This window comes from Haliaeetus albicilla, chromosome 20 (genome assembly GCF_947461875.1).
Source record: "Haliaeetus albicilla chromosome 20, bHalAlb1.1, whole genome shotgun sequence".
In the NCBI taxonomy this organism is placed as follows: Eukaryota; Metazoa; Chordata; class Aves; order Accipitriformes; family Accipitridae; genus Haliaeetus; species Haliaeetus albicilla.
The window spans coordinates 12,474,843-12,499,796 of record NC_091502.1 but is presented as its reverse complement, the minus strand read 5'-3'; the positions used below and the strand labels follow the sequence as shown (position 1 = coordinate 12,499,796).

General features: G+C 39.3%; 1 protein-coding gene across 1 annotated transcript; it reads right to left on the bottom strand.

Moving 5' to 3' along the window:
- Positions 1-5,683: 5,683 nt before the first annotated feature.
- On the bottom strand, positions 5,684-24,215 carry DCUN1D5 (defective in cullin neddylation 1 domain containing 5). The gene is made up of 8 exons (XM_069808309.1): positions 23,804-24,215; positions 21,002-21,093; positions 17,798-17,868; positions 17,312-17,403; positions 11,272-11,380; positions 11,074-11,178; positions 10,120-10,222; positions 5,684-9,363 (listed from the first exon to the last, which is right to left on the bottom strand). The coding sequence occupies exons 1-8, from the start codon at positions 23,887-23,889 to the stop codon at positions 9,308-9,310; spliced, it is 714 nt and encodes a 237-aa protein (XP_069664410.1). The 5' UTR covers positions 23,890-24,215; the 3' UTR covers positions 5,684-9,307.
- Between the last annotated feature and the right edge of the window lie 739 nt (positions 24,216-24,954).

The following is a 24,954-nucleotide window of genomic DNA, read 5'->3' as shown; positions in this document are numbered from 1 at the left end:
GAGGTATAGAGCAAACAAATTATGACACAGCTCAGAGAAGTTCAGTTGTTTGGCTGTGATGCTCTGTGCATACTGCCAAGCCTGTGCAAGCTGCTAGAACAACAATGCTGGTGCTTAGCTGGCAGTAAGCCTTCCACTGCTGCACTCCTAGTGCAGTGCTGTCACGGGTGTTGATAATACTGCCAGCTTTACCATTAACAATAGAAGAGCATAAGAAAATAGATATGCGAGAATTTCTATGTCCATTTATATAATGCTGCTCTAAAATTTCAGTTAATATAATTTGCTCACCTTCTGTGTGTTGGCGGGACATAAAGCATCAACTCATTGATTTCAAAGGACACACCTGTGCAACTCTTGTTCACACTGATGAGCGCTTGCAAAATTCAATTCAACGGAGTGATGTAAAAATTCCTTCTAAAACCAGATTTGCAACGTTAAATAGAGCAACCATATAAGCCATCCTCTGATAACAAAAGACATGTTTTTACGTCCAGAAATTCTATCCCCAACCATATTTTACTGGCACTACATTGTTACGTAAAACCACAATCACTTCCTTGTTTACAAAATATGTTGTATATCGCATGGAAGTATTTCCAGTTGAAACCCCATAGAGCTAACTCAGCAAAACCAAAGTAACCTGGGGCTTTCTGAACTGCAAAAAGGCAATTTCAGACCACAAATTAAATCTATTAAAGCTGGTTAAATCTAGTCTTGCTTCATCTAGATTTGAAATGGCTGTTGTAATGTTTTTCCCTTCAAATTAGCTACCAAGCATTGGTATGTCACATTTCCATAACACACAGATGTTCAGGAAACTTTTGTTGGGAGCATCACTTACCAATTCCTTACTTCAGATCAAATCTGTCAGAAGCTAATTGTCTCGGGGGGGGGTGGTGGGGGGTGTCACATGTGGTGGGGACAACCAAAGTGCATCTGCTCCTGATGTCCAGCATGATATCTCTAACAAACGTGCAAGAGAGGAATAGGAGTCCACTAGTCCCATGTCTCCTGTGGACTCTCTTACAGTTGGAAGACATCCAGCAATTAAATGGCTTCCTCTTCCTAGCAGCCACCAGAATACTATCAAGGGAGTTACACTGTTGCAAAGAAAAAGCCCCAAGCTTTTTGGATGTTCAGATCTTCTTAAAAACAGGCCCTCTGTGTAGCATGTTAGGCATCTGCATAAGGAAACATCCAAAAACCTGAAAATTCAGACCCAATCATTTTGTTTGCATAATGCACTATACCAGCCAAAAGCTAAGTATCTCAAATGCTGCCTGACAGTTCCTTCTATTTCTCTGTGCCTTACCATGCCACGCCATTTTTAAATCTATGAAGATCTTGCATAATGTAGCATGGCAATCTTTATTTCTCACTGCAACATAAAAAGAACTTAGTTAAAGGAAAGACAGCCAACCTCACACCTGTTTGAAACTGTAGCCCACGTGATGCACACATAAACCTGGTCTGCAATCCAACATAAACACAAGCAGTTCCTCTGTCTTCTACCTGGTATTTCAAAGCAGCAGAAGCTTAGCAATTAGTATTTACTGCTTCTGTTGTCGTTAAGGCAGCCACTATTTCAGGGATGGCAGAAAATCCAGGGATGAACCATTATAAAATCTAAGCTAGAAGGGCCTGAATTAAAGTCTTGTTAATCATTAGGAACATAATTTCTGTGAGGATGAAATCTTAAGCATGTTTGGAGAACTGGGCCCCTCTTACTTACTTCCAAAGGGCAAAATTTAACCCAAATAATCATAGAACTTGATTGGAATCATCATTGGTGTACACAAACTATGCTAACACCAATCAAATCTTTGAGTTAAAGAAGGGCAAAACATTCAAGAAATGTATAAACTAAGTAATAAATGGGAATGAGGTGATTTTCTCTCTTGCATTGGTAACATTAATACTAGAAAACAAGTTCTTGGTTTAATTACATTTTTAAGGAATAATGACCAACTATAGGTGATGTACTTAAATGGAAAAATATTTAATATTATGACTTCAGGAATGTTCCAGTTAAAACACAAGCACTATGCAAAGCATAAGAACAGTATTTATCTGTAGGACAGTAATGTCACTAGGTTGGGACAAAAGTGTTATTAACAACACAGTACCTAGTACAATGAAACTGAAGCCTTACATGCTAGTACACTAGCTGCCTCCCCAACTCTGAAATTAATAGAAAAATAATATTAATTCTGTTATTAAACAAGGACTATGAACATGTTCCCTGATGAACAGTGATCCTTTAGGAAATCAAAATGAGCATCAAATAAAATAGCAAATGAAACTGTGTTTTCAACCTTATTTACTGCTTACAAATAGCTATTGACACTTAAGATGCTTCCCCATGACTTCAGAAACCAGCAATTTTCCATTGAGCTATGCATCGTACTCACTATGTCACAAAAATACATGAAGAAGCTCCACAAACTATAACACCCTACATCATTAAAGTCATAAGCATTTCATTTAAGAATTATACATTGCAATGAACCTCAGTACATCATATAGTCAGTTGTACAGCATAGGCACAGCAATATCCTTGTGTGATTTAATATACAACCTAAAATCACAGTTCCATAAACAATTAAAAAAAAAAAGTCAGGAACACTGGCAAAGGGTAGGCCTTGGCACATAAATATCCTGGTGGTTCACTCAAGTGTCAGTAGTAATTATTGTCTTCCAATGAACATTGTTAGGTTTGGCATCTCCAATCCTATGAGGACATTTTTCCACAGCAGAGTATTCATTCTGTAAGCCAACAGTCACCATAGCAGGGGAAAAAAAAACAAAAACCAAAACAAAACAAAGAAACCCCAACCCAACAACAACAATAAAACTACCCCAAACAAAACCCTAAACATATAATTAAAATCAATAGGTCTTGAATAAGCCTACTGAAGATTCAGGAAGGGAACAGCATTTCACTATCAAAACTTTAAACTGGCTCCTAGGACAGAACCATTCAAATGGTTCATTCAAATGCAAAAACCACCATTGAGGGAGATTTGCATAGGACAGAAAGGTGGCCAGACACCTCCATGTCCGCAAAAAATGTACGTATTCTAGAGGAAAGCTGAGGAGAACTGAAGGTCCTTTCTAATTCTCCTTTCACCTTCAAACTCTTTGTGGGCAGTCTCCACCAGGTTGAACACAAGATGGGAAACATTTATGTATTTATTTTTATATATAAAATGTGTGTGCATGTATACAAACTACAAGTTTGAAATAGGGACAGAACACTCCCCTGGTTAAACAAATAAGCATGGAAATAAAAGGAGAAATGGTAGGATATGACTGTATTTTATTTTCAGATGCATTTCCTATTCTTTCCCCTGTGTGCCATGAATATTTCTGTCTCACATTATGGCAAAAATCAGTGTCACGACCCATGCCCAGCCCTTGGAACTCCAGCACTAGTCTTTACTTTGAATTACTACTCAGCCCTGATGCAAAAATCAGACACACAAAGGAATAAACTGTTTTCTTTGTTTTGTAGATTCAGGCAAGTAGAACCAATATCTCTATCTACTACACAAAAGCATAACTCAGAAGCAAGTGCCAGGTATGCAGAGGACCTACTTCTTATATAACTAATGTTCCTCTTCCTATTGTTGCTGTAATCTACAATAAATTAAAGTAATTACGTTTCTCATGGATTAATAATGATTTACCTCAAATGTGTTCTGAATCATTCATTCGGGTGTCCTGACTAACATTTTTTCCATGTTCAAACTGAAGTATGTTGAACAGCTAGATGAGAATGTAATATTAGCTGGTGAAGTTTATCATATTTCTTTCTAAGTTTTAATTGGAGAGGCATTACATCATAGGATATTATCTCCTCTTTCATTAGAAAAACTGATTTAGAGTTAACCGCTTTTGAATGCAAAAAATAATTTCACATTAAGCCTATTACAGTTAGCAGGCTACAGGTCACATTTACCATTTCATTTGATTGTAATTTAAATTACAATAGGCACAGTAAACCTTCCTGAAATATTCTAATATTTAACAAATTATAAAGAATCACTGCAGTGCTATTATCAGAAAAAATTTAAACTAGCTGGCAATACTATATTCTAGCACTTTAATTCTTTATCATAAAGTGAACGGTGAAAATAAATCAAGTAATTCTGAAAATAATAACGAAAAAACTAAGTTGTATATTAGCTAGAATTTAAATCAGCCAAAAATACCTTTAAATTATTTTACAATCAGCACTAATTCACTACTGAGCTGATAAAAATACATACATGAACAAAACCCCTGAAACATGGAGTGATTTTTTTTCTTAAATTGTTAAAATTAGGGAAGAAATTTAATTTAAGCAGCTGAAAAATTTTATGTGTTTAAAGCATCTTTATCAGTAGGCACAGTTCCTAGAGGAACAGGACACAACCATAACATTTTAATAACTTGAAGTAGTAAGTCATTCAACAGAAATATGTTAGAACCAACTTGGATTAAGAAATCGTATTTGGCTCATTAAGATAAAAACCTGTCCACTGTAAGGCCTATAAAACAGACAAATTCAGTAACTTGCATCTTCTGTCATTGGACAGTTACTATTCAGGGGGCAAAAAAGCTAAGGAGATCCCAACATATAGGGAATGCCATATTCTGATTAGCTAAGATAAAAACAGGAGCAAGATTAAAGTTTAGAGTCTGGATGAAGTGATATACAAATCTGAGAAACTAATTTAATTTTGTTGACAAGCCTGGCAGTGGTTTAAAACTAAAAAAAAGTAAGATAACACTAGGCAACATCATGTTGCGGTACACATTCAGTCTTTAATATGCCTACGTAACACTACAGCGTCCTTTCCCACAGCGACAGAAAGAAATACAGAATAATAATACAGAAGACAAGGATAAAGAGAAGCAACAGAACTGTTGCCATCGTTTGTAGATACAGATATGAGATGCCTGGTTTGCATACCTCTAAGCATCCTACTGACTCAGGAAGGCATCGGGAACTTCATTATCACAAGAAGATAAAGTGGAACGGTGGAGACAACAAACGGGCATTGCCTTAGGTCTGAGAGAGACTGATGATCTTTGGGAGAGAAGACTGTCCTCAGGCAGGTATGGCATCGGACCTCAACAACTAGAAACTGTCAAGAGTGGAACAAGCTGTATCTGCAAGGAAAACAGTGTCACTAACTCAAACTTATGACGGGATGCTGGCTTTGATCGCTTCTGTTAACGGGCTCTGGAAGACCCTATGGAAGAGCATACTAGAAAACACCAAATCCTTTCCTAAAAGCAGACAAGTGACCCAAGAGATATGCTGGAGGGGGCAGGGGGGTGGCCAGGAAATAGAGAAAAGCTCATTCTCCTTTCATTCACATGCATTGCAACAGGTTGTTGGAACAGTGTTCATCCAATGAATAATTCCTGACAGTTAATTAGCAGGACCATTACGTTCTATCAGCATCTAATAACATGGAATACAATCAAGAACGGTGTTCACTGTTGCTCCCAGTTGCAATCAAGTTCTATTTTCTATATGTGCACACAGGAGCCAAGAAATTATTCAGTAAGGTTAAGTTAGAAGAAATTAGACTGATCCATCTTGCTGGAATTAAGTCTCTCAGTGACTTTAAGAACAGTTATACATGCACAAAAGAAAAAACTAAAAGAGGCAGCATGACAAAAAAAAAGTTTTCTGCCCTATTACATACCATTTTATTCATGATACTTAACAAAGCTAAACCTGTACAATTTTGTACATATAGCATTGAAAGAACTGTTCACTAGTTTATAAAATGAACAAGACATCAGAAACATTAAACTTATGATCCCTTTTGCGATTTTTGTGCAGTCAGTATCAGTACATCAGCTCAAAGCTTTTGAGAGATGAAAAAACCTTAACAATGGAAATACAGACCACAGTGCCCCCTCTTGGGCCATCTGTGAGCAGTCCCAAGCTTGTATCCTCAGTAATCTCAATTGCAAAATTCAAATTCCGCTATATAGAAATGTGAAATTACAGCCATTAGTAAAGAATTAGACGTTTAAACAGTAAAGATAAATTGGATCAAAACTACATATACAGTTAAAGACATAGGTAAACATACATGACTGTTTAATTCCAGATCACATTTTTACATAGGAGAAATATTACATTCCAAACTACCAATATGGCTTTTTCCATGAACAGGTGGGCGTTTTCAGATTTAAAACCCCAAAATGTTAGTTGTCTAAGAAAACTAGAAAAAACCCAGTTATGTTAGGAAGAATTAATATCAAGAAATGAAAGTGAGATTAAAGTGAAGTTTATAACATCAAGATAGACACCACTATGATTTAGTTTTGGAAGACATTTCACCTTTGATTTTATTATTTGCTGTAACTGTGGCAGCATATTTCAACTGTGAACTTTCATCTTAGAATACTGAAAAAGAAGATATCACTTTTTTTTAATTCAATAGACTGAGGTGCACCTGAGCAAAGCAAAATTAAAGTCCAAGGACTCCAGAACGCATTTAGCTGAACTCAGTTTTGGCTTGTGGACATGCACAAAATTAAAAAAGTAAAATAAATAAACAGCTTTTGGCACTTATCCACAGTAAGCTGTAAGGTGATTTAATAAAAGACAGCTAATAAAAGTGATCAGCTCACAATGAAACTGTACAAGCCATTAGTTCACATTTAAACAATAAATCTGATTGCAGCTTTTAGCACAAAACCCCATAACTTAAAATCCTATTTTATTCAAATTTGAAAAACTATATTGATTTTAAGTAGTTTAAATACATTCATTCCCAGTCAAAGTTTTACAGTAACTGATGATTTGCAATCACGCACACAACCAAGTTATAAATCCCTGAAACATGGATTTATTATAGGAATACTGATAAAACCTTAACAGAGATACAAATGATACATCACATAGCGTCTTATACCTTAATGATAAGTACTTGACCACCTTGGATTGGTAGATGCATCACTCCTACTGTTAAACTCTAATACCATCCTCTAGGACCAACTGGTTTAAATTGAATTCACAACAGTTTGCAGTTACCTAAAAAAAGATGATTTTTTTTTTTTTAAATCACACTGTAAAATATTCATCTTCTAATGGGTATTTCAAAACTTCTGGAAAGATAATTTCCCAGTTATAATGGGGACTAAACATACTAAGCAAGGAGAGTTATTTTAGTGAATTTGAGAAAGTAATTTCAGAATCAGTACCCCCGCACAGATTTAGGATACAGCAGTACTTCCCCTGACCTAAGTCAATTGGTGCATGTTTATCTGTGCATCTTAGGACCTTACTCTACCAGTAGATCTTGGGACTCTTGAAGTTAATCTCATTCTGGCACTAACTTTCTGTGGGGTAGGGCAATCTCCAAATGAAAGGCACTCTGTTATGAGTGAAATCAGAATTATCAGTAATGCAAATGGACAACTTGTAACATATTGAAGAGAACTGCTGAAGACTACATGAGGCCTAAAATTAAGTACTTAAAAAAGGTGGAATAACAGAACAGCTGTAGTGCATGTGTTTGCGTGCACGCATACACTAGCCACTGTACAAGAAGAGATCTTCCACGTATCTCAACTGTTTGGGGTTTTTTTTGTTGTTTGTTTTTCCCCCCCCAATGCTTTTTTTCACTTGGGCAGAACCAAGCTTCTAAGGTTCAACTGCACTATCAGGTGACTTGTAGAACAGCCCATGGACCACCACTGCATTGCTTCCTGCAGCCCACAGCAAGTAGTTCTGAAGAGTAAGTTGCAAGAGTGGTCCTCTAGTAGAACAAGAGCACAGGCACACACTACTAGTTTGTCCCACTTCTCATTTCTCCTCACACCTTGTCTTTTTTTTCCCCTCCTTGTGAGAAAGAAAAAAAAAAGAAAAAAAAAAGATTCATCTTGGGAATAAAGCTTTCCTTAAGGACAGGAAAACTCATGCTTGTTAGTCTGAATAAGGGATGTGCAAAACAGAAGTCATTTCCCTGAGGCAAAGATCTTCAAGTCATGCCTAGCTTACATTGTCTATTCTTATTTCAAGCGGTTGAAGTATTTGGCACAATGAGGCCTCGATCACTGACTGAGTCTCATGGCATTATCACAGTCTACATAACGTATTTATATAACAAAGTAGAAGTTACAAATGCTTCATTCTCTCATTCTGCTCTGGTTTCTCACATTTACTCATTAAAATCCGTTTCCTTCTCAAGGGTGGCATTGGGCCTCCTGGGCAGGAAGGTACAGTGACAAGCTTCTACTGTATTTAAAGGTTGCCACGAATACTGAACGCCTAGAAGGGCAAATCACAGTAGTTATTGGATTCAATAGATGGAGTAACGGTAAAAATTAATAGCCTGTTATATACAGTAAAAGGTAGGTGACTTAATAGTCTCTTCTTGACTTACATTATGAAAAGCATTCAGGGAGATAAAAAAAAAAGTCATGCTGTGAATGCTTCCAGTCTAAAACATGTAAGAAGCAAAGCTCGAAACCAAGCTTTCCAGCTTTCCCTTTTAAAATATAAATTGCACTTTTTATACAAAGCAATCCAAAGACTAAGTTGTAGTAGAAATTTGAAGCTGCCTTACTGTACCAAAGAGTATCTGTGTTCACCATTTGAAGTACAGGCAACTAGTTTTCAGCCACTCTGCATACAGAGCCATATGCTCTACACTTTTCTGCTTTAAAAGGGCCTGCCATTAAATGCCATGCCACTGGGTGGGTACTGAACAAAAAAGAAAAAAGAAAACAAATTAGAGTTTAAGGCCTTTGTCTCCACAAGGAGCTGAAAACTGTGGCGCAACCCATGACCAATAATTAATAAACAAATTAGCACACTCCCACCCAGGGCTCCAAAAATCAGTCATTCTTTCTAATGTTTGTCACACAAGACAGTCATACCATCAGCAAGCAACAGTGCCAGTTAAGCATTTTTAAGGTCTTCAAAAATTCATAGCAAAGGGCACTTCTGAGAAAGATAATCTTAAAGATTTGGTTTTAAAAATAGACACCACACTCACATTCAAGGGACATTCTTCACTTTTAGGCCTTTGTCACAAATCTGAATCTTTATTGTTCTGAAATAAATGCTATAAACATAAGACTCAAAACAAGAACTCCAACTTTCAGTCTCAGAAGAGGTGTGGTTCAATGCCCATATCACGTATAACAAGAAAATTTCCTTAAAAAAGGAAAAAAAATTACTGTAAAGTCTTTCTTAAGAATGAAAATGCAATCCTTTGTTTTTCTCATTAGTTTGTGTACAGGCGGGCACCAAAAAAAAACTTTTGCATTTTCTTTTGAATTCTTGCTATGACGCTTGACGAACTTTTTGCCATTCAACAAATTCATCCAGAAGTACAGGCCCTGCAAATGGATGAAACTTGGAGTTATATTTGCCAATGTCTTTCAAACATCTTCTCTTAAAGTATAAAGGTTCAAACTATTGGTCTAGGTAACATCCATGTCAATCCTATGGTCAAATACTTATTAAGACTCAAAGATTACGGCAATAATTTCAATCCAAAGGTGGCAAATAGTGCACAAATAACACTACACAGAACTACGGAAAAACATGTTCCTGACATCTGACAGTTGCACTGAACTGAATGGAAAGCATAAAAATAAGGTTGTATTGTAAATCAGCACAACTAATTTCTTCCTAGAGCTTTCAAAATTGTACATAATTAGAACACAGACCAAAATGGGATGCCTAATGCAGTCATAGTATGATTGACTATCAGCCAGGTGTAGAGTTCAGCCCCAAGTACCAGCAGCTAGGCTACTTCATAGTTAAACTAGAGTTTTTTATATATTAGTACAAAATGAGAGTTTGCTCTTTATAATTCTATTTGCAAGTCTATAGTTTCATGTAGCAAGCAGCTTCACTAGATCCTCAACTGAATATAAGTTGGCTTAAGTACACCATCATACCCCTGACAAACTACTATAATTAATATCTACAGTTTGAAGATGGATGGTTATCAGGACAGTTTTTCTACGCATTGTTGGAGAAGAAATATTTTATAACTTACAATATTGTTTCTGTTACAGAAATTTGTTTTATGCAAATTGAAAATACTGAAATAATAGTTGAATAAGCCAAATGTTATGAATACTTACATGCACCATCTTCATCATAGTTGCTAAGATCTGCATGGACAGTTCTGCTGAACTCTAGCACATTGTACCACTGATCCTTGTTCATAACTCTATACTTCGATTGCTAGGGAAAACAATTTCAGAACATTAAAATGTCAAGTGACATTTGGTAATGCTGCATCTCTTTTTATCTTCAGTTCCTAACAACTCATTTAATGGGTAACAACGGTTACTATTTCCTTGGTTTTCCATTTTCTAAAATACTACATGTGTACATATTTCATAGTACTGAAACTATATAAAATGGTTTCCTGAAGGATCAGAGCAAAACTGAAATACCAGGGAATCACAAAGTCACCACTCTTAAGCTTCAAAAACTGGTAAATTTTCATCTTGCCCTGAAGTGGGGCACACTTAGCTCAGATGTATTTTCAGAATGAATGATTAAAAAATAATCTTTTCTCCAGCATACAATACCATACGATCATAAGGACATCTACTTTGCAACGTTAGTACTGATTTGAAGCCAGGGAGGAGTCTCAAGCCCAGCATGCTCCACAACCTACACATGTCCACATTATTGACTCAGTCACTTGCAGCTGAGCTGACCAAAATCTTCCAGAGACAGCCAGGGTTCAAGGTACCTACATACTATATCTACACAAAGCAAAGTTGAAATTCAGCACAGATGTACCACATGAAGAGACTGTTGGGGCTCTATTATTTAATTTTAAATTTACCTTTATAGTCTAATTAAGACGGAATTTTAGTTGCCTTTGATAAAAGAAGGGGGGGTGGGTACAAGGAGGGAGAAAAGAATCTGTGACACATACATCACTGTTTCATAAGCACATCAAGCAAGGGAAGAGGAGCAATATGGATACATTCTTGAGCAAAACAACACAAACCCTGAAATCTTTTCACAGAACAGCCCAACTACTATGCCATCATTCAGAAAGTCAAGGAAACTTGTACCTCCAGGTATTGATAAAATACTGAAAACAGTGGCCAAGTTCTTCCAAGCAGAAGAGCTAACATGGATTTTGCAGTATCAATATCAAGACTTCGCTGGTCTTTATCCTAAGGGTGAATAAAGAAAGCACAAAATCCACTCAAGTACAAGCTTGTTGAATAATTAAAATAAGAACTTCTCTAACATTGCAGTAGTCTTACCCTTGCAAAATCAAAGGCGTATCTGTAGATATTCTTAAAAGATGAAATGTCATTCAATTGTGACCGCAAGAAGTCAAATTTACTCTGTAATTTTTCTGTACAGTCACACCTTAAAAGAAATAAAACCAAATGATGTTAGAAGTTCAAAACAAAACATTTGGACAATGAAAAAAAAATGCCAGCAAACATCAAAAATTAAAATCACCAAAATGCAATCATCAGTTGTACAGGATTAATACTATGAAAGTGACTTAAAGAACACTGAACATGCTCAACATCTGCAGCTTACTGAAATGATGGATGCCTGGCTTCTGTAAGTAAGTTTTAAAAAATATATTAGCAATATAATATAATACAAAGTCTCTGCTTTACTTCTCAAATAGTAGTCTTTTTATGCCATGCTCTACAATTTATATTTACACCCAGCACTATCTTATCTTCCAATCACTATGGAAGGTTGGAGAAAACAGTATTCAGTGTGCATTAAGGTGGTAAAATCCAGCTGTAAATAAGGGCTTTATGTCATATCTCTTTGGAAAAAAAACAAACCCTGAAAACACACTTCAAGACTACATATTTATGAGTGTCAGGACTGAGCAGCACTCTGCAAAACATACTAGTCTGCTCGTGTTTTATGACTGATAAACACAAGCTTTGATAAGCCTATCACCTGGATTAGACAGTAGCTATTCAACTGAAAACTTACAGGCTGCATGAGAATGTACAGGTCTGCTAGTTGACAGGATAACCCTTTGGCAAAAATAACTTTTTGGCAGAAAAGAAGATCTCTACGTATTTTACTTGGCAAGGGCTTTTGTTTCCAAATAGAAAACGGGTTAGATTCACCAACAATGGCAGAGAAGAATGTAATTTACACATGCTAATCCTCCAGGAAAGACTCACTCAAAAGAACAGCTGTTATATTATATCACATTTTATTCTTATAAAATAATAGCTGCTAAGATTAAAAAAAAAATAATAAATGCACCTTGCCCTGTATCCCGTGTGACAGAAGCAATACTTTCAGAAATACAGATACATAAATAAATACTTCCTTTGGTAATGTCCCCCCCTTCTGGCAGCCTGCCTCTCAGAGAATACATTTGCATCTAACAGCTCCTTAGGGACTCGTCACCATAGCCCATAGCAAGCACCCTTCAGGAGTACCGCAGCAGGTTGCTGAGATGCTGTACTTTGATGCCATACTTTGCTCACAGCCGATACTCCCTGTTCCTCAGGTCTGCTAGTCTGTGTATGCATGTATGTCTGTCTGCCCCTCTCGGGCTGCCACAACAAATTCCAGCTGATGGAGCCTTTTGTTATTTCTTGTCTCTAGCAGCATCTACCTAAAGCAGCACTGAGTCCCAGCCAAGATCAGTGCTAAAAAATAAAACTATTAGCTAATTAGGCTGCATATTCAGATGACAAGAACTAATATATCTTGCAATAAACCATGCATTAAGTTGAAAAGAAATCTTGTTAAAAAAGCTTTCGTAAATTTAATAAAAAATTACTTTTTTTGTCTTCAGCCATCTAATTGGTTTATGTATTCTATTGTTTAACCCTCAAAACAGTATTACACTATGCTACAAAGGCATCTCATTTTATGTTCATGTCTCTTCTTTCCATGTTCAAACCTTCATACTGAAATAACATTGTCCTCTACATTTGAGGACAAATCTACCTATTTAACACCTAACTAAGTGCTCATGTTGTTAGTGTACTAATGACATATATAAACTACTTAAAGTGGGTTTACCACATATTTTGTCAAATATAATTTGACTAAGATTATTTACCATACCATGGATAAACACAAATTTCAGTATATTTAAATGACTTTAAAATATTTTGTTAAAATTGTTCAAATAATCATGAATTTAAGTACAAAGTAAAATGCCTGTTATTGTCTACTGTACTATTGGCTACATATATTATAATACAGAAGTGATTCTCTTGAAAAAGGTGGTATGAAACTGTGCAATTATTAAGCCTCAAGACTCCTGAGCTATTGTCAACCTGTTTAAAACAAAACAGTCAAATGGATCACACTCAAACAGACAGGCACCATCCTCTGAAGCCCAATGCAGGGACATACCTCTGTTAAAGCCATTTAAGGCATTTCCACACCTGGCTATGGATTTTCTTCACACCAGTGAGGTAAGGAGCTGCCAAACTCCTCTTTTATAGAGATAGAGCTGCTTTTATGGCTGCACCATAAACAAGATGGCTGAGGTCACCCATACTTAGAATAATTTTCCTATTTATTTTTTTAGTCAGAACAACCTTCTAGTTAGCACAAGTGAATTAACAACAAACTTCTCTACAGAGACTAGAAAAAGGATGTGATTTCTTGAGCTGCCTTTGCTGAAAGATAGCATTAAATAAGGCTACCTCAAGATCAACAAAACTAGACACTAGCTTACTACCTTTCTCTTTGCATCCCTACATCATATTTATAACAAAACTTAAATTAGCACCACAAAGCAGTCCTATTTTGATTTCTATTGAGGTAGAGAGTTCATTTGAGGCATAGCTAACATGGACAGAGTGATGATTCAGTAAGTCCTACTCAGATATTCCAATGTTTCATATTTCATAATTATTCGCACATGCTTGTCTTACTAAAAAGAAAAATTAGTGAGATGTATACAAACATTAAACCAAAAGCATTTAGTGGTGGTATATAAAGTAGTTTGAAGGTCTTTTAATCTACAAAAGAGTTCCCCTGCCGTCACCCAGCCCTCCAGATGGACAAAAGGAAATGATACCCATCTAGCCCATCCACTCTCTGCAAGCATTGAAACAGGATCTTCTGAAATTTAGGTTCCATATTGTAACTGGATACAGAGGTCCAAGGAAGTAATGGCTTAGGAAAACAAAGGGACATCTTTTCCGTGCCCTGACAATGCTATAGTTTCACTATGTCAATTGATTTACAGGTCTGGAGACCAGAAATTGTTTAGATTCCAGTATACACTGAATGCTATACTGGCATAAAGAAATTATTTACCTTATGCTTTGTGTTAGCCTCGCAAACATTAACAGAAGGAAAGGCAGTAACAAGCAAAAAGCTTTGTTGGAAAAGCAGCAGATATTAGGCTATCATTAAAACCAACCCAAATAAGTTGGTTTTACTAATAATTCTGCAAACAGCAAGAAGTTACAAACCTGGCTTTTTTTTCCTCTTTCTCTCTCATGTGGCTTCTCTTGTACCTAAAAATATGAGATCATGACCCTATCTTTCCCTCAATTTGAATCTAACTTGTCTCTCTGCTCTTTACCCGGCCACTCATTTTTAAAAGCTCAATCTTAATGTAAAATTTGACTCAAATTCTAAGGTTTAAAAAAAAAAAAAAAAAAATAGCCAGAGGGAAGTACTCCGACAATACAGCAGCTTACGTCTCACTTCCTTACACACAAAATTCCTTGTATTTACCTAGTTCAAACAATGACTTCAGTGGAGTTTAATAAAATCATGAATTGTAATCCTTTTTCCTTCACCTTCATTTCGTAACTAGATTTTTTTTTCTTTGTAGGTCTGCAAAGCCTACAATTGACAAATACCTGAGTATGCTTCTCCTTTAACTCAGATACCTAAAGTTAAATGCTCAATTCTAAGTTATTCACTCTCCAATGGCTTTAAAGCAAATGTAGATGAGCAGTCACTTCCTGAAGGCTAGTCATTTCATCCTAAGGAGGTGTTTAAAATAGCTGATATAAATTGCCCAGCAGAGGTACTTGTTTCTCTATGCTGACTATGAAAAGAGCTTCAGGTGATTAATTTAGACTCAGGCACCCAACTTTCAAACATATACACACACACACACACGGCAGAATTCACCCTACCAACATGACATACTACAAACCTCACTTTCACAGCTTAAGTTGTTTAAGTCTCATAAGCTGCTACTTAGTGCTTGATCCACCTTAATTTTGACAGTGTATACCTTATCACACATTTATTTTTCTCCTCCTCCCTAAAGAACAAACTTCATCAGCATATCATAAAACCACACACAAAAGAATGTCACTTCAAGATTCAGGCACCCAAACATTGGCATCTAACTGTAGATCAGATTTAGGTGTCTAAGATGTAGGTGTTGCCACTCATAGAGGTCCAGCCAACCAAACTATAAGAGCAATTCAGGTGACCAGTCACTAGGTCTTAGGGCAAACTGAATACCTCCCCAGGCTCCACTACATTGACTAGATTTCCAAAGACTGCAGTAAGAGTTTAAGAAGTCCAGCTCTAGCATATAAACCACACATTTAGGTGTCTTACTATGGAGCTGAATTCCACCCAACCCTGCTCATGCAATTACCTTATGTGACATTTCACATATTTTGAAATAAGGATTCTGTAATAAAACTCTGACTTAGAAGACACTCTGGGCTTTTACTGCATTTTAATGTAATTTCTTCATGCAAAAATTAAAAAAAAAAAAAAAAAAAGCTGTGCAAAAATGTAATAATACTCTATTGCTTTAAGAGCATAAAATCCTTCTCCTTCAAAACTTCTGTCAGATCTTTCAAGAGAAACTAGATTCCCCCATTCCAGATGGAATCCCATAATATGAACCTCCCTTCCCAGTAATCACAAACAGCACAAGTCTACAGATTTATATTCTCTTTTTAAGCCAACAAATCTTGAGTTCCTTCACGTGACTGCCACTGCTTGATCCAGCTGCTTAGTCTACAGCCTGCTATTAGAGCACACCCAGGGGAAGCAAAACGTACAGGTTAACTGGTTTAGGCTTAGGAAAGTGCTCCGACCACAAGTCTTTTTATGTAAAAATGCACAGCAGTACCATATTTTCTGTGTTAAACACATTTAACCTACAGCATGACCAGCTCTGTTCTTAAAAGATCCAGAAGATTCCTAATCACAGCAGATTATTAGAAATGAAGTCTATAATATTGGCTCTGAAGACGTGCCTGGTTTCATATATCTTTGTGCTTGCATTCTGCTATACTGGCTAACTCTTGAGAGCTCCCATTTGGGCATAAAAATTTAGTACTTCAGAGAAGTAACCAAATTACACCCATTCACTGCATCTAAAAATTTATGCACCCGGAATTTAATCTCTGTTGTCCTGAATTTCAGGCAATTTAATCATTCCAGCTCTTACTAAATTTAAGAGCTTCTGACAGTCACAAAACAATCAAGGCATCTATTGGAAGCATGATCCCAAATCAGTAAGATTTGCACAAGAGAGTCAGGCCACAGTCACTTACTCCATAGTCTCAAATAACCAGAGGGTATCTACCCAGTACAATTTCCCAAACCAATTCACAACTGATAAGGCAACTGTGCCAACTCCAAGGGTCAAATCAGCTCCTCTTTCCCACCATGCTGTAGCTGCAAGGATAGCTCCCTGACATTTTTAACATTGAATGCAGTGTCATAACAAGTCACCCTTAAAACATTCATGTACCATAAGTAGTTTCATGAAGAACAAACAAAAAGGGACAACTGAACTAAGCCTCAGAAAAAGCTGATCAGTCTCATGGAAGAAAAAACCTCTTTGGGCAGAGCGATATCTCACCAAAAATTCTTACAAATAGAAGGAGTGAGAAATTTATTTATAAATTGAAAGTGTTACTTAACCTAAGCATTAAGCATGGCTTCTGACCTCCATCTTATAAATAACAGTAATAACCAAAATTATTATCAATGCAGTCCTCATCTATAAAGCTTAGAAATCAGTAAAACTTTCTAGAATACTAGTGCTGAGATATGCTTATGGCTATCTCCAGATCTACTTATTTGTGTCTACCAACTAGAATAATATTTTTTGTAAGAAAAAGAAACCACCAAAACCTGATTTATGAGGGTTAGACAAAACTTCATCATTTGCGTGAACTCATCAGATTCACAACTTTAAGAACAACAGCTATTTCCAGTTGTTGACCGAGACCAGACCTGAGTTTCTGTGTCTTACTGCCAATGCACAAGAAACTGAGGGCAAGAATTATTAAGCTACTAGTACAAACATAAAATTAGAACATTCTGTTATATACGTAAAAAAGCTCTTACTGTAATGAGGTCATTCCTTTTAACCATTCTTCCTTGGTAAAAAATCCCATGCTTTCAGCCTCTAGTTTCCAGGCTAAAACTAACATAATAATCTAGGAGGGAAAAAACAAGGGGAGAAAAAGGAGTCGGTATGTAAGAAAAGGCTGATTTCTAGATATCCGAGAAGAAAATTCTAAGCATTCAAACATTCTAGCAATTGTTGTACATGCTTGCACTTCATATTTGTTACCATTTATTAATTCAGCTATGTGCAATCTTTCTCTTAATTTCGATTTCTGAAAATGAAATGTTACTATAATAAAACAAACAAAACCTCACACACCAGCCACACATAATTGATATATTCAGCTGAAATATCTTAGAACAGCTCCTAAAAGCAGGAAGATAAACAACTCTTTGCTTACTGAAGTTAAGAGTTTTACACAGAACTTAATCTTACCCAATACCCCCTTTTAAAGTGTTATTAGTATCGTGCAAGAAACCTACATTTTCAGGCTCAACACCGATGTCTTCACAGAACTTTTCCATTCCTTCGGGCCCCACGACTTCATCGGGACCTTCAAAACCAAAAAGAAACCGGACTGAAATCTAAGTTACATTCACTGCTCACAAGGGTTATACACAACAATAATTAAACTATATTGCATACAAGCTATCCTTAAAAACACTGCATTACACTATTAAGTAGCTTTTATGTATAACCATTCTAACAACCGCAATGTGGGGGCACGTATGTTACATATGAAGTGACACTATGAACTAAAAGCAAAACTAAACCAGAACTTTCATTTTGTGCACTGCCTCCCCACAACAGCAGACAAGCTATTTTAGTTTGTGTATGTGAGTTTTCAAAAGATTCCACTGAGTTTCCCACTGACATAGCTCAACTCCAATAATTGTGGTGGTCAATTTTTTTTGAGACAACATGGGTACTGCTACTCTGTGCTGAAGTTACTCTATGAATAATGTTCTTCAAAGAGTTATTTTATCAACAATAACAAAAAATAATTCTGCCTGAGCTACTATTACAGATATTGCTCTTTCAATGATGTTAACATTATGGGTTTGCACTAACACAGAACAGGATGAATCTTCAAATAATGTAAGGTTAGTTTTATGATGCTGAGTAATATGAGGAGAGTGATAACAATAAATCAGGAAAATGCTAAGCATGTTAGCCATGTACAAAGCAGAAAAAGTTTTATGACTGCAGAGAAAATAACTTGATTATGACCACAACAGTTAGTGTCATGCTGTCACTTTTCCATTTTAACACAAAGAAAGCCTCTAAAAAGCAGCAAAAAAGCGTATTTAAAGAGCACATACAGACACACTCCACAACTCTTTGTTTCTCTGAATCACTCTCTGGGTTCAGTTATTTCTGCTAAGCCTGTTCCAAAAATGACTCCTACTGGGTAACCAAATATTATTAGAATGCCTGTTGACATGCTATTTTGATAAGTCTTGGATCATTATGTTAACATTGTTTTAGTGAATATGAACCCATTGTATTGTGTTTGTGTGGCAAACTTTTGGTAGCAGGGGGGTTACAGGGGTGGGTTCTGTGAGAAGCTGCTGGAAGCTTCCCCTATGTCTGACAGAGCCAATGCCAGCCAGCTCCAAGATGGACCCGCCACTGGCCAAGGCCGAGCCCATCAGCGATAGTGGCAACAACTCTGGGATAACAGATTTAAGAAGAGAAAAAAGCTGCAGTGGGCACTGAAATGGCAGTCGGAGAGAGGATTGAGAACATTTGGGAGAAACAACCCTGCAGACACCAAGGTCAGTGAAGAAGGAGGGGGAGGAGGTGCTCCAGCCGCCAGAGCAGAGATTCCCCTGCAGCCTGTGGGGAAGACCATGGTGAGGCAGGCTGTCCCCCTGCAGCCCGGGGAGGTCCACGGTGGAGCAGATATCCACCTGCAGCCCGGGGAGGACCACGGTGGAGCAGATCTCCACCTGCAGCCCGGGGAGGACCCCATGCTGGAGCAGGCTCCTGGTAGGACCTGTGGCCCCGTGGAGAGAGGACCCCACGCTGGAGCAGATTTGCTGGCAGGACTTGTGACCCTGCGGGGGACCCACCCTGGAGCAGTCTGTGCCTGAAGGACTGCAACCCACAGAAGGGACCCACGCTGGAGCAGTTTGTGAAGAACTGCAGCCCATGGGAAGGACCCATGTTGGAGAAGTTCATGGAGGACTGTCTCCCACGGGAGAACATAGAACAGCTACCTTTACAGAAAAATAAAATGCAATTGGCATTTAAGACCATGAACCCCTACCTCTTAAAAAATGTTGGAAAGAACATTTTGCCTAAGCAAGCAAGGCAAAACACTTCTATCTGGTTTTGAGAAGCCCTTACATAGAATGTGTTAAAAAAATTACAAGGTTAAGTTGTGAAGAGAAACACATACAAGGCTTCACTAGTAATGACAAGTATAAACTTGAATCAGTGTTTTTGGCCCAGAAATCATATGTACAATTCCTATAGATATGTGTGTGTGTGTCTGTATGTAATTTTCTCTTTTAACAGAAACATTTAATCTCCTATGGTGTATAATTTCACTGGAATTCTATTTTATGCTAGAAACATGGCATATTTTGATTACTGGTTAACTAACAAAGTATAACCTCCTACACTCATTTCTTGACTCAACAACAAAAACAAAATTTACAGGCCTTAAAAAAAGTTAGAAGTATGTGCAAGTGCATTTATCAGAAGAAAATTAGTTGAGAATTATTATTTTCCTCAGAAGAAGACTCTTTACTCCAAAAGAGCATGCCTCAAACCTAAATTAGAAAGCAGATTACTAGAATCAGGAGTAGTTCATTGCTGTGGAAAGACTGCAAGGAAAGCAGCAGTTCTGATAAATATACTCAAACCAATTGCTGGCAGATAAATCATCAGCTCATTTCATACTGAGAACTAGACATTAATGAGTTTTAATCACCAACTAGTTACAATGGACTTCAAGTAGTTACTAGACAGGAAAAGAAATTAGTAACAGTTTACAGATCCTGAATTTCTAACCATATAATTGGTAAATAAATGGCAGCAATAGTCTAAAATTCTGCAAAATACACTGCATACTCACTGAAAGCAACTATTACTTGGATAACGATTCTGATTTATTTGAAATAGACTACTTCTAACACTTTTGAATGAAACATTTCTTATTTACACTATCAAAAATGTTAGGACAGATTCTCAGGAAAAACAGTATAAGTATCTATTATTTTATTTTGTAAAACAGAAAACCAAGAGGCTTAAATCATGAACTTTTTAATTATCCTTCCAACTTGATTATAAACAATATCTAGTTAGATAAATAAACTTCTATCTAAACTACCTCTCAATGTCCTGACTTCTACTTGCCCATTTCAAATCAGGAAGTAGAACCATTCAGTATATCCTGGTTCAACACTGTACTGTCCAACATCAGTTATTTCATTTTAAAGAATGCCATGGTAAGTTACAAAGCACAGAGTAAAGAGGAAAAAGTCACAAAGAACAACTACTGAAAAGGCGATAGTAAAAGCTATACTAATTCATGTGCATGCTATAAGGAAGCAAACATTGACCTATTTTTTATGTCTACATCAGCATAGTAAAAGCAAAATGCAAATAATAATTGACGTACTCATTTGCTTTAAACAAAACCATATAGTTTTAAATATTAATCCATTGCATATTACCTGCATATTCATAAAACCAAGCCAGGCACTTTTTGCTTGAAAAATGTTCCTCTCCACTTATTACTTTACCAGAGGCTTGTGATCTGCAATAGCTTATAGAAACACAAGGATGATAAGTGTTATTTTAATATGAGAAATGGGAAATAATTTAGAATTAAATTCCAAGTTGCTTATTATTAGTTCAAACTATTTAAACTGTTTCACAAAGTCAATATACGTCAACAATGAAGCTGAATTTGTTAAAGGGCAACTGTCATCCCATTTCAACACTTGTTGGAACATAAAATTACCTTGAAATACAGACCTCTCATAGCTCAATTTATTGCAACTATTATGTTTTCTGAAATGCAAAAGTACTGTTATCTTGTAGATATTAAGCTGAATAACCCACACACAGATGGTCAAAATATCACTACGCGGTAATTCAAATGCCTTATTATCTATATATATTTATATATATAGGCATTTAAAGTTAGGTCTCTAATAAGCAGCATGATCTTCAAGAGTGCTGAATATGCACAGATCCCATTTAGGTCAAGAGGAGCTGCAGAGTTTGACATATTTAAAAGTCAGGCTATTTATAGTTAAACATCCAAATTTGGGAAGAAAACTCAGTCAATTTGTTTACATTAAACATGTAACTAAATATATGTAAATTCTATAGATGTTTGGTACACATACCAGAATAGTAATACACAATCTATGGTAAGATTAAAACTGCTCAGCGCACACAGCTCCCCCCTCCCACATTGTCTTCACTATGCGACACACAACCCAGTTTGCCTAGGCAGTGACTTTTCATAATTTATCCTTCTTTAACAGAATACATAGAATAACTAATTTCTTCCAGTAAGAATACTGACCACTTGAAAGCATCTTTAGTCAGTAAGGAGTTGCAGCACCTTGTATTTGAAAGGAGTGTACGTTGACAAGTTACAGACTTTTAGAACAAGCTAAGATTATTTCTAAGAATGAGGTGAAAGTTAATCATATGAGAGGATTTAAAATTATGCAGCTCCTACACTGCAATTTTAAAATTAAAACTTCAAGCAGGAAAAGAACAGTTCAGTTCTGAGAGGTGGTAAACAACTATCTCCCATGTATTGCTTTAAGCTTCACTGGAAAAGAAAGCAATGCGCTCCAAGATGAAGCCTTACGTGCTGAAAGCCAGAATTAAAGAGAGCCATACAGTATGCTAGTGCTTCTTGGTTTTATCCAGTTTAACATATATCCATTTGTAATCACTGGTTTTATTAAAGAATATTACCAATATATTGCTATATAAGAATGCTACATCAAAAATGCTCATGTATCTAACATTGTGATTAGCTAGTATGAACTCTCATTTACATCATAGTTTTTGTGTAATGACAACTAGCTTCCTGTAGAGTCTTTTTTTTTTCTTTGTTAAGGAGCTTTCAAAAGATTTTTTTTAAAGTAAAAGAAATTAAGATCATAAAATTTTGGTCAGCAGTGTTCAAGAAAGATGAACTGAAACTGGAACAGATGCAGAGAAGAGCTACGATAAGCACGGAAGCTGAAAATCGGTATTACAAACCAGAAGAATGTAGCTTGTTTAATTTAACAAAATAAAGTATGAGAAAACACAGCGTTCACTCCAAATACACTACCAGGCAGAACCATGAGGGAGGAGTGTTATATAAAGGATAATGCAGGTACAAGAATGGTTATTAACTGGCTATGAATAAATTGAGACTGAAACTAAAAGATCATTAATGACCACAGAAAGTGAGCTCTGGAACACTTATCCAAAATGAACAGTCATAACAAAATAAAAGCCTAGGTACTTGTAAGCTCAAGCTTGGTCAACCTATGAGAACGGCCAATAGCCACAGTTTCTTGCAACAGACATTCCCGTAGCATTGATTTCGTAAGTCCTTTGTATTCTTATGTCCTCAGGACGTCTGTCGTACTACTGGTTTACTGACATATGTAACAAGTTCTAATAGGTGAAAGTAACTGCATGCCTTCTTCGGGAAGCCACACCGGAAGCTCCTGCTACACCATACTAATGGCTTATCATTCTAATGGTAATTTTCGGGTATCACGGCATAAGTGGTCTTTTTATGGTAGTTAATGAACAAGATGCTTCAGACTCCTGTATTTATTAGAAAAACCTTTCCTGCTTTTGTTTTGGAGTGTGCTGACCTCTCCCTCCATTTCACTGCAAAAAAAAGAAGAGACGATTTAACGTAGACACTCCTGAGTACCGGCAACCTCAAATCGAGGAGAGCTGCCTAGCCCAGGCAACAGCTTAGACTGAATACGGGAACCGCTGCTGGAATCGGCCCCACCGGTACAGCGAAAGGCTGAACCGGCCGGGAACGGGAGCGGTTCCTAGCGTTTCTCCCCTGAGCGCGAACAAACCAAACGCAGCCGCTGCAACCCGCACGGCGAGGGCCCCGCACCAGCACACCCCGCCACCGGGACGTGCCCACCGGCGCCGAGCCGGGCGGCCAAACGCGGGCCCGCCGGCACGACCGAGGCGCTGCGCGGAGCCGGCCGGGCCCCGCCACCGCCTCACCGCGCCCGCCGCCCCCCGGTGCGAAGCCCAGGCACCCCGGGCCCGGCGGCCGCCGCACAAAGGGATGCCGCAGCCCGGGGGCACGCGGTGCGGTGCGGAGCGGTGCGGTGCGGAGCGGTGCGGTGCGGAGCCGGGCCGCCGGCCCCCCCCGCCCTCCCGCCCGCGGAGGAGCGGCCCACCCCCGCGGCCGCTCGCCCGGGACGTGACAGCCGGCAACAGCCGCCGCGGGCCCGCCCCGCCCCGCCGCGAGACGGTACCTGCCGAGTTTACACTTTTTGAGGCCGGTGTCGTCTGCCGCCGCAGCCGCCGACCCCGAGGACTTCCTCTTCTTCTTCACCGGCATCGTCCCGCCTCGGGGCGGGGGCCGCCCCGCTGCCGGGGCCCGCGGCCGAGGCCGCCCCCCGGGCTCACCGTCGCCCGGCCGCCGCCTCCCGAGACCGGCGCTGAGGAGACGAGAGGAGCCCCGTCCCGCCCTGCTCCTCCTCACTCCCGCCGGGGCCTGCCCGCCCCCCCGCCCCCGCCCCGCTCCGCTGCGCGGGCAGGCCCCGCCGCCGCCCCGGTCCCAGAAGCGGGTATCGTGCCCGGGGCGGGAGCGGGGAACCGGGCGGTAGCGACTGCTTAGGGAACGGCGAGCGACCCGGACACAGACACCGCTGAGCAGGAAGTGACAGCGCCGCCGGGGCGGGGACGCCGCCGGGGGCCCGCCTCCGAGCGGGCGGGGCTAGGCCCGCGCCCTTCCCGCCGTCAGTCTCCGCCCCGCCCTCGGCCGCCCTCGGCGTTGCCGGTCGCGGCTGCAGCGGGGCGGGACAGCCCGCCGCCGGGCGGGTGGCTCTGAGGGCGGCTAACGGTGGCGGGGGCAGCGCGAGCACGAAGAAGAGGGGATGCGTGGCCGTCACAGCGCGCGTTCACCGTAAAATAAAGCGGGGAGGCGTGAACCGTTCGTTCCCGGAGCCCGCGGAACGCCGGCAGGCCAGCCCGCCCGGCAGGCCCTCGAGCGGGAGCGCTGGAGGCTGCCGTGAGGCTGGGCCAGCGGCCGCGGGAAGGGGTCGGGAGCCGCGTGGAGGAGCAGCTGCTGGGGGCGGAAGAGATGGGATTTTTCGGCGTGAAGACCCTCTTGGCGTGAGGAAGCGGCTGGAAGCGCCGGCAAGCACCGAAGGAAGAGCGGATAACCAAAACCCGCGCTGGAAACCGCAGGCAGGCGCAGCCGGTGGCGGACCTGCCGCAGGCAGCAGCACCCGCCGGCCCGCCCCTCGGCTCCCGGCGCCGAGCACGAACGCGGTGGCGGTTTCTCGCCATTCACGTTTATTCTGCGGTGCCCGTTGTCGGTACCGCTACCGCACGCTTGCGGCTCGTCCGCCAGCTGTCCCGCGCCGCCGGCCTCTGCCCCCGAAGCCCCGTCCAGCTCCAG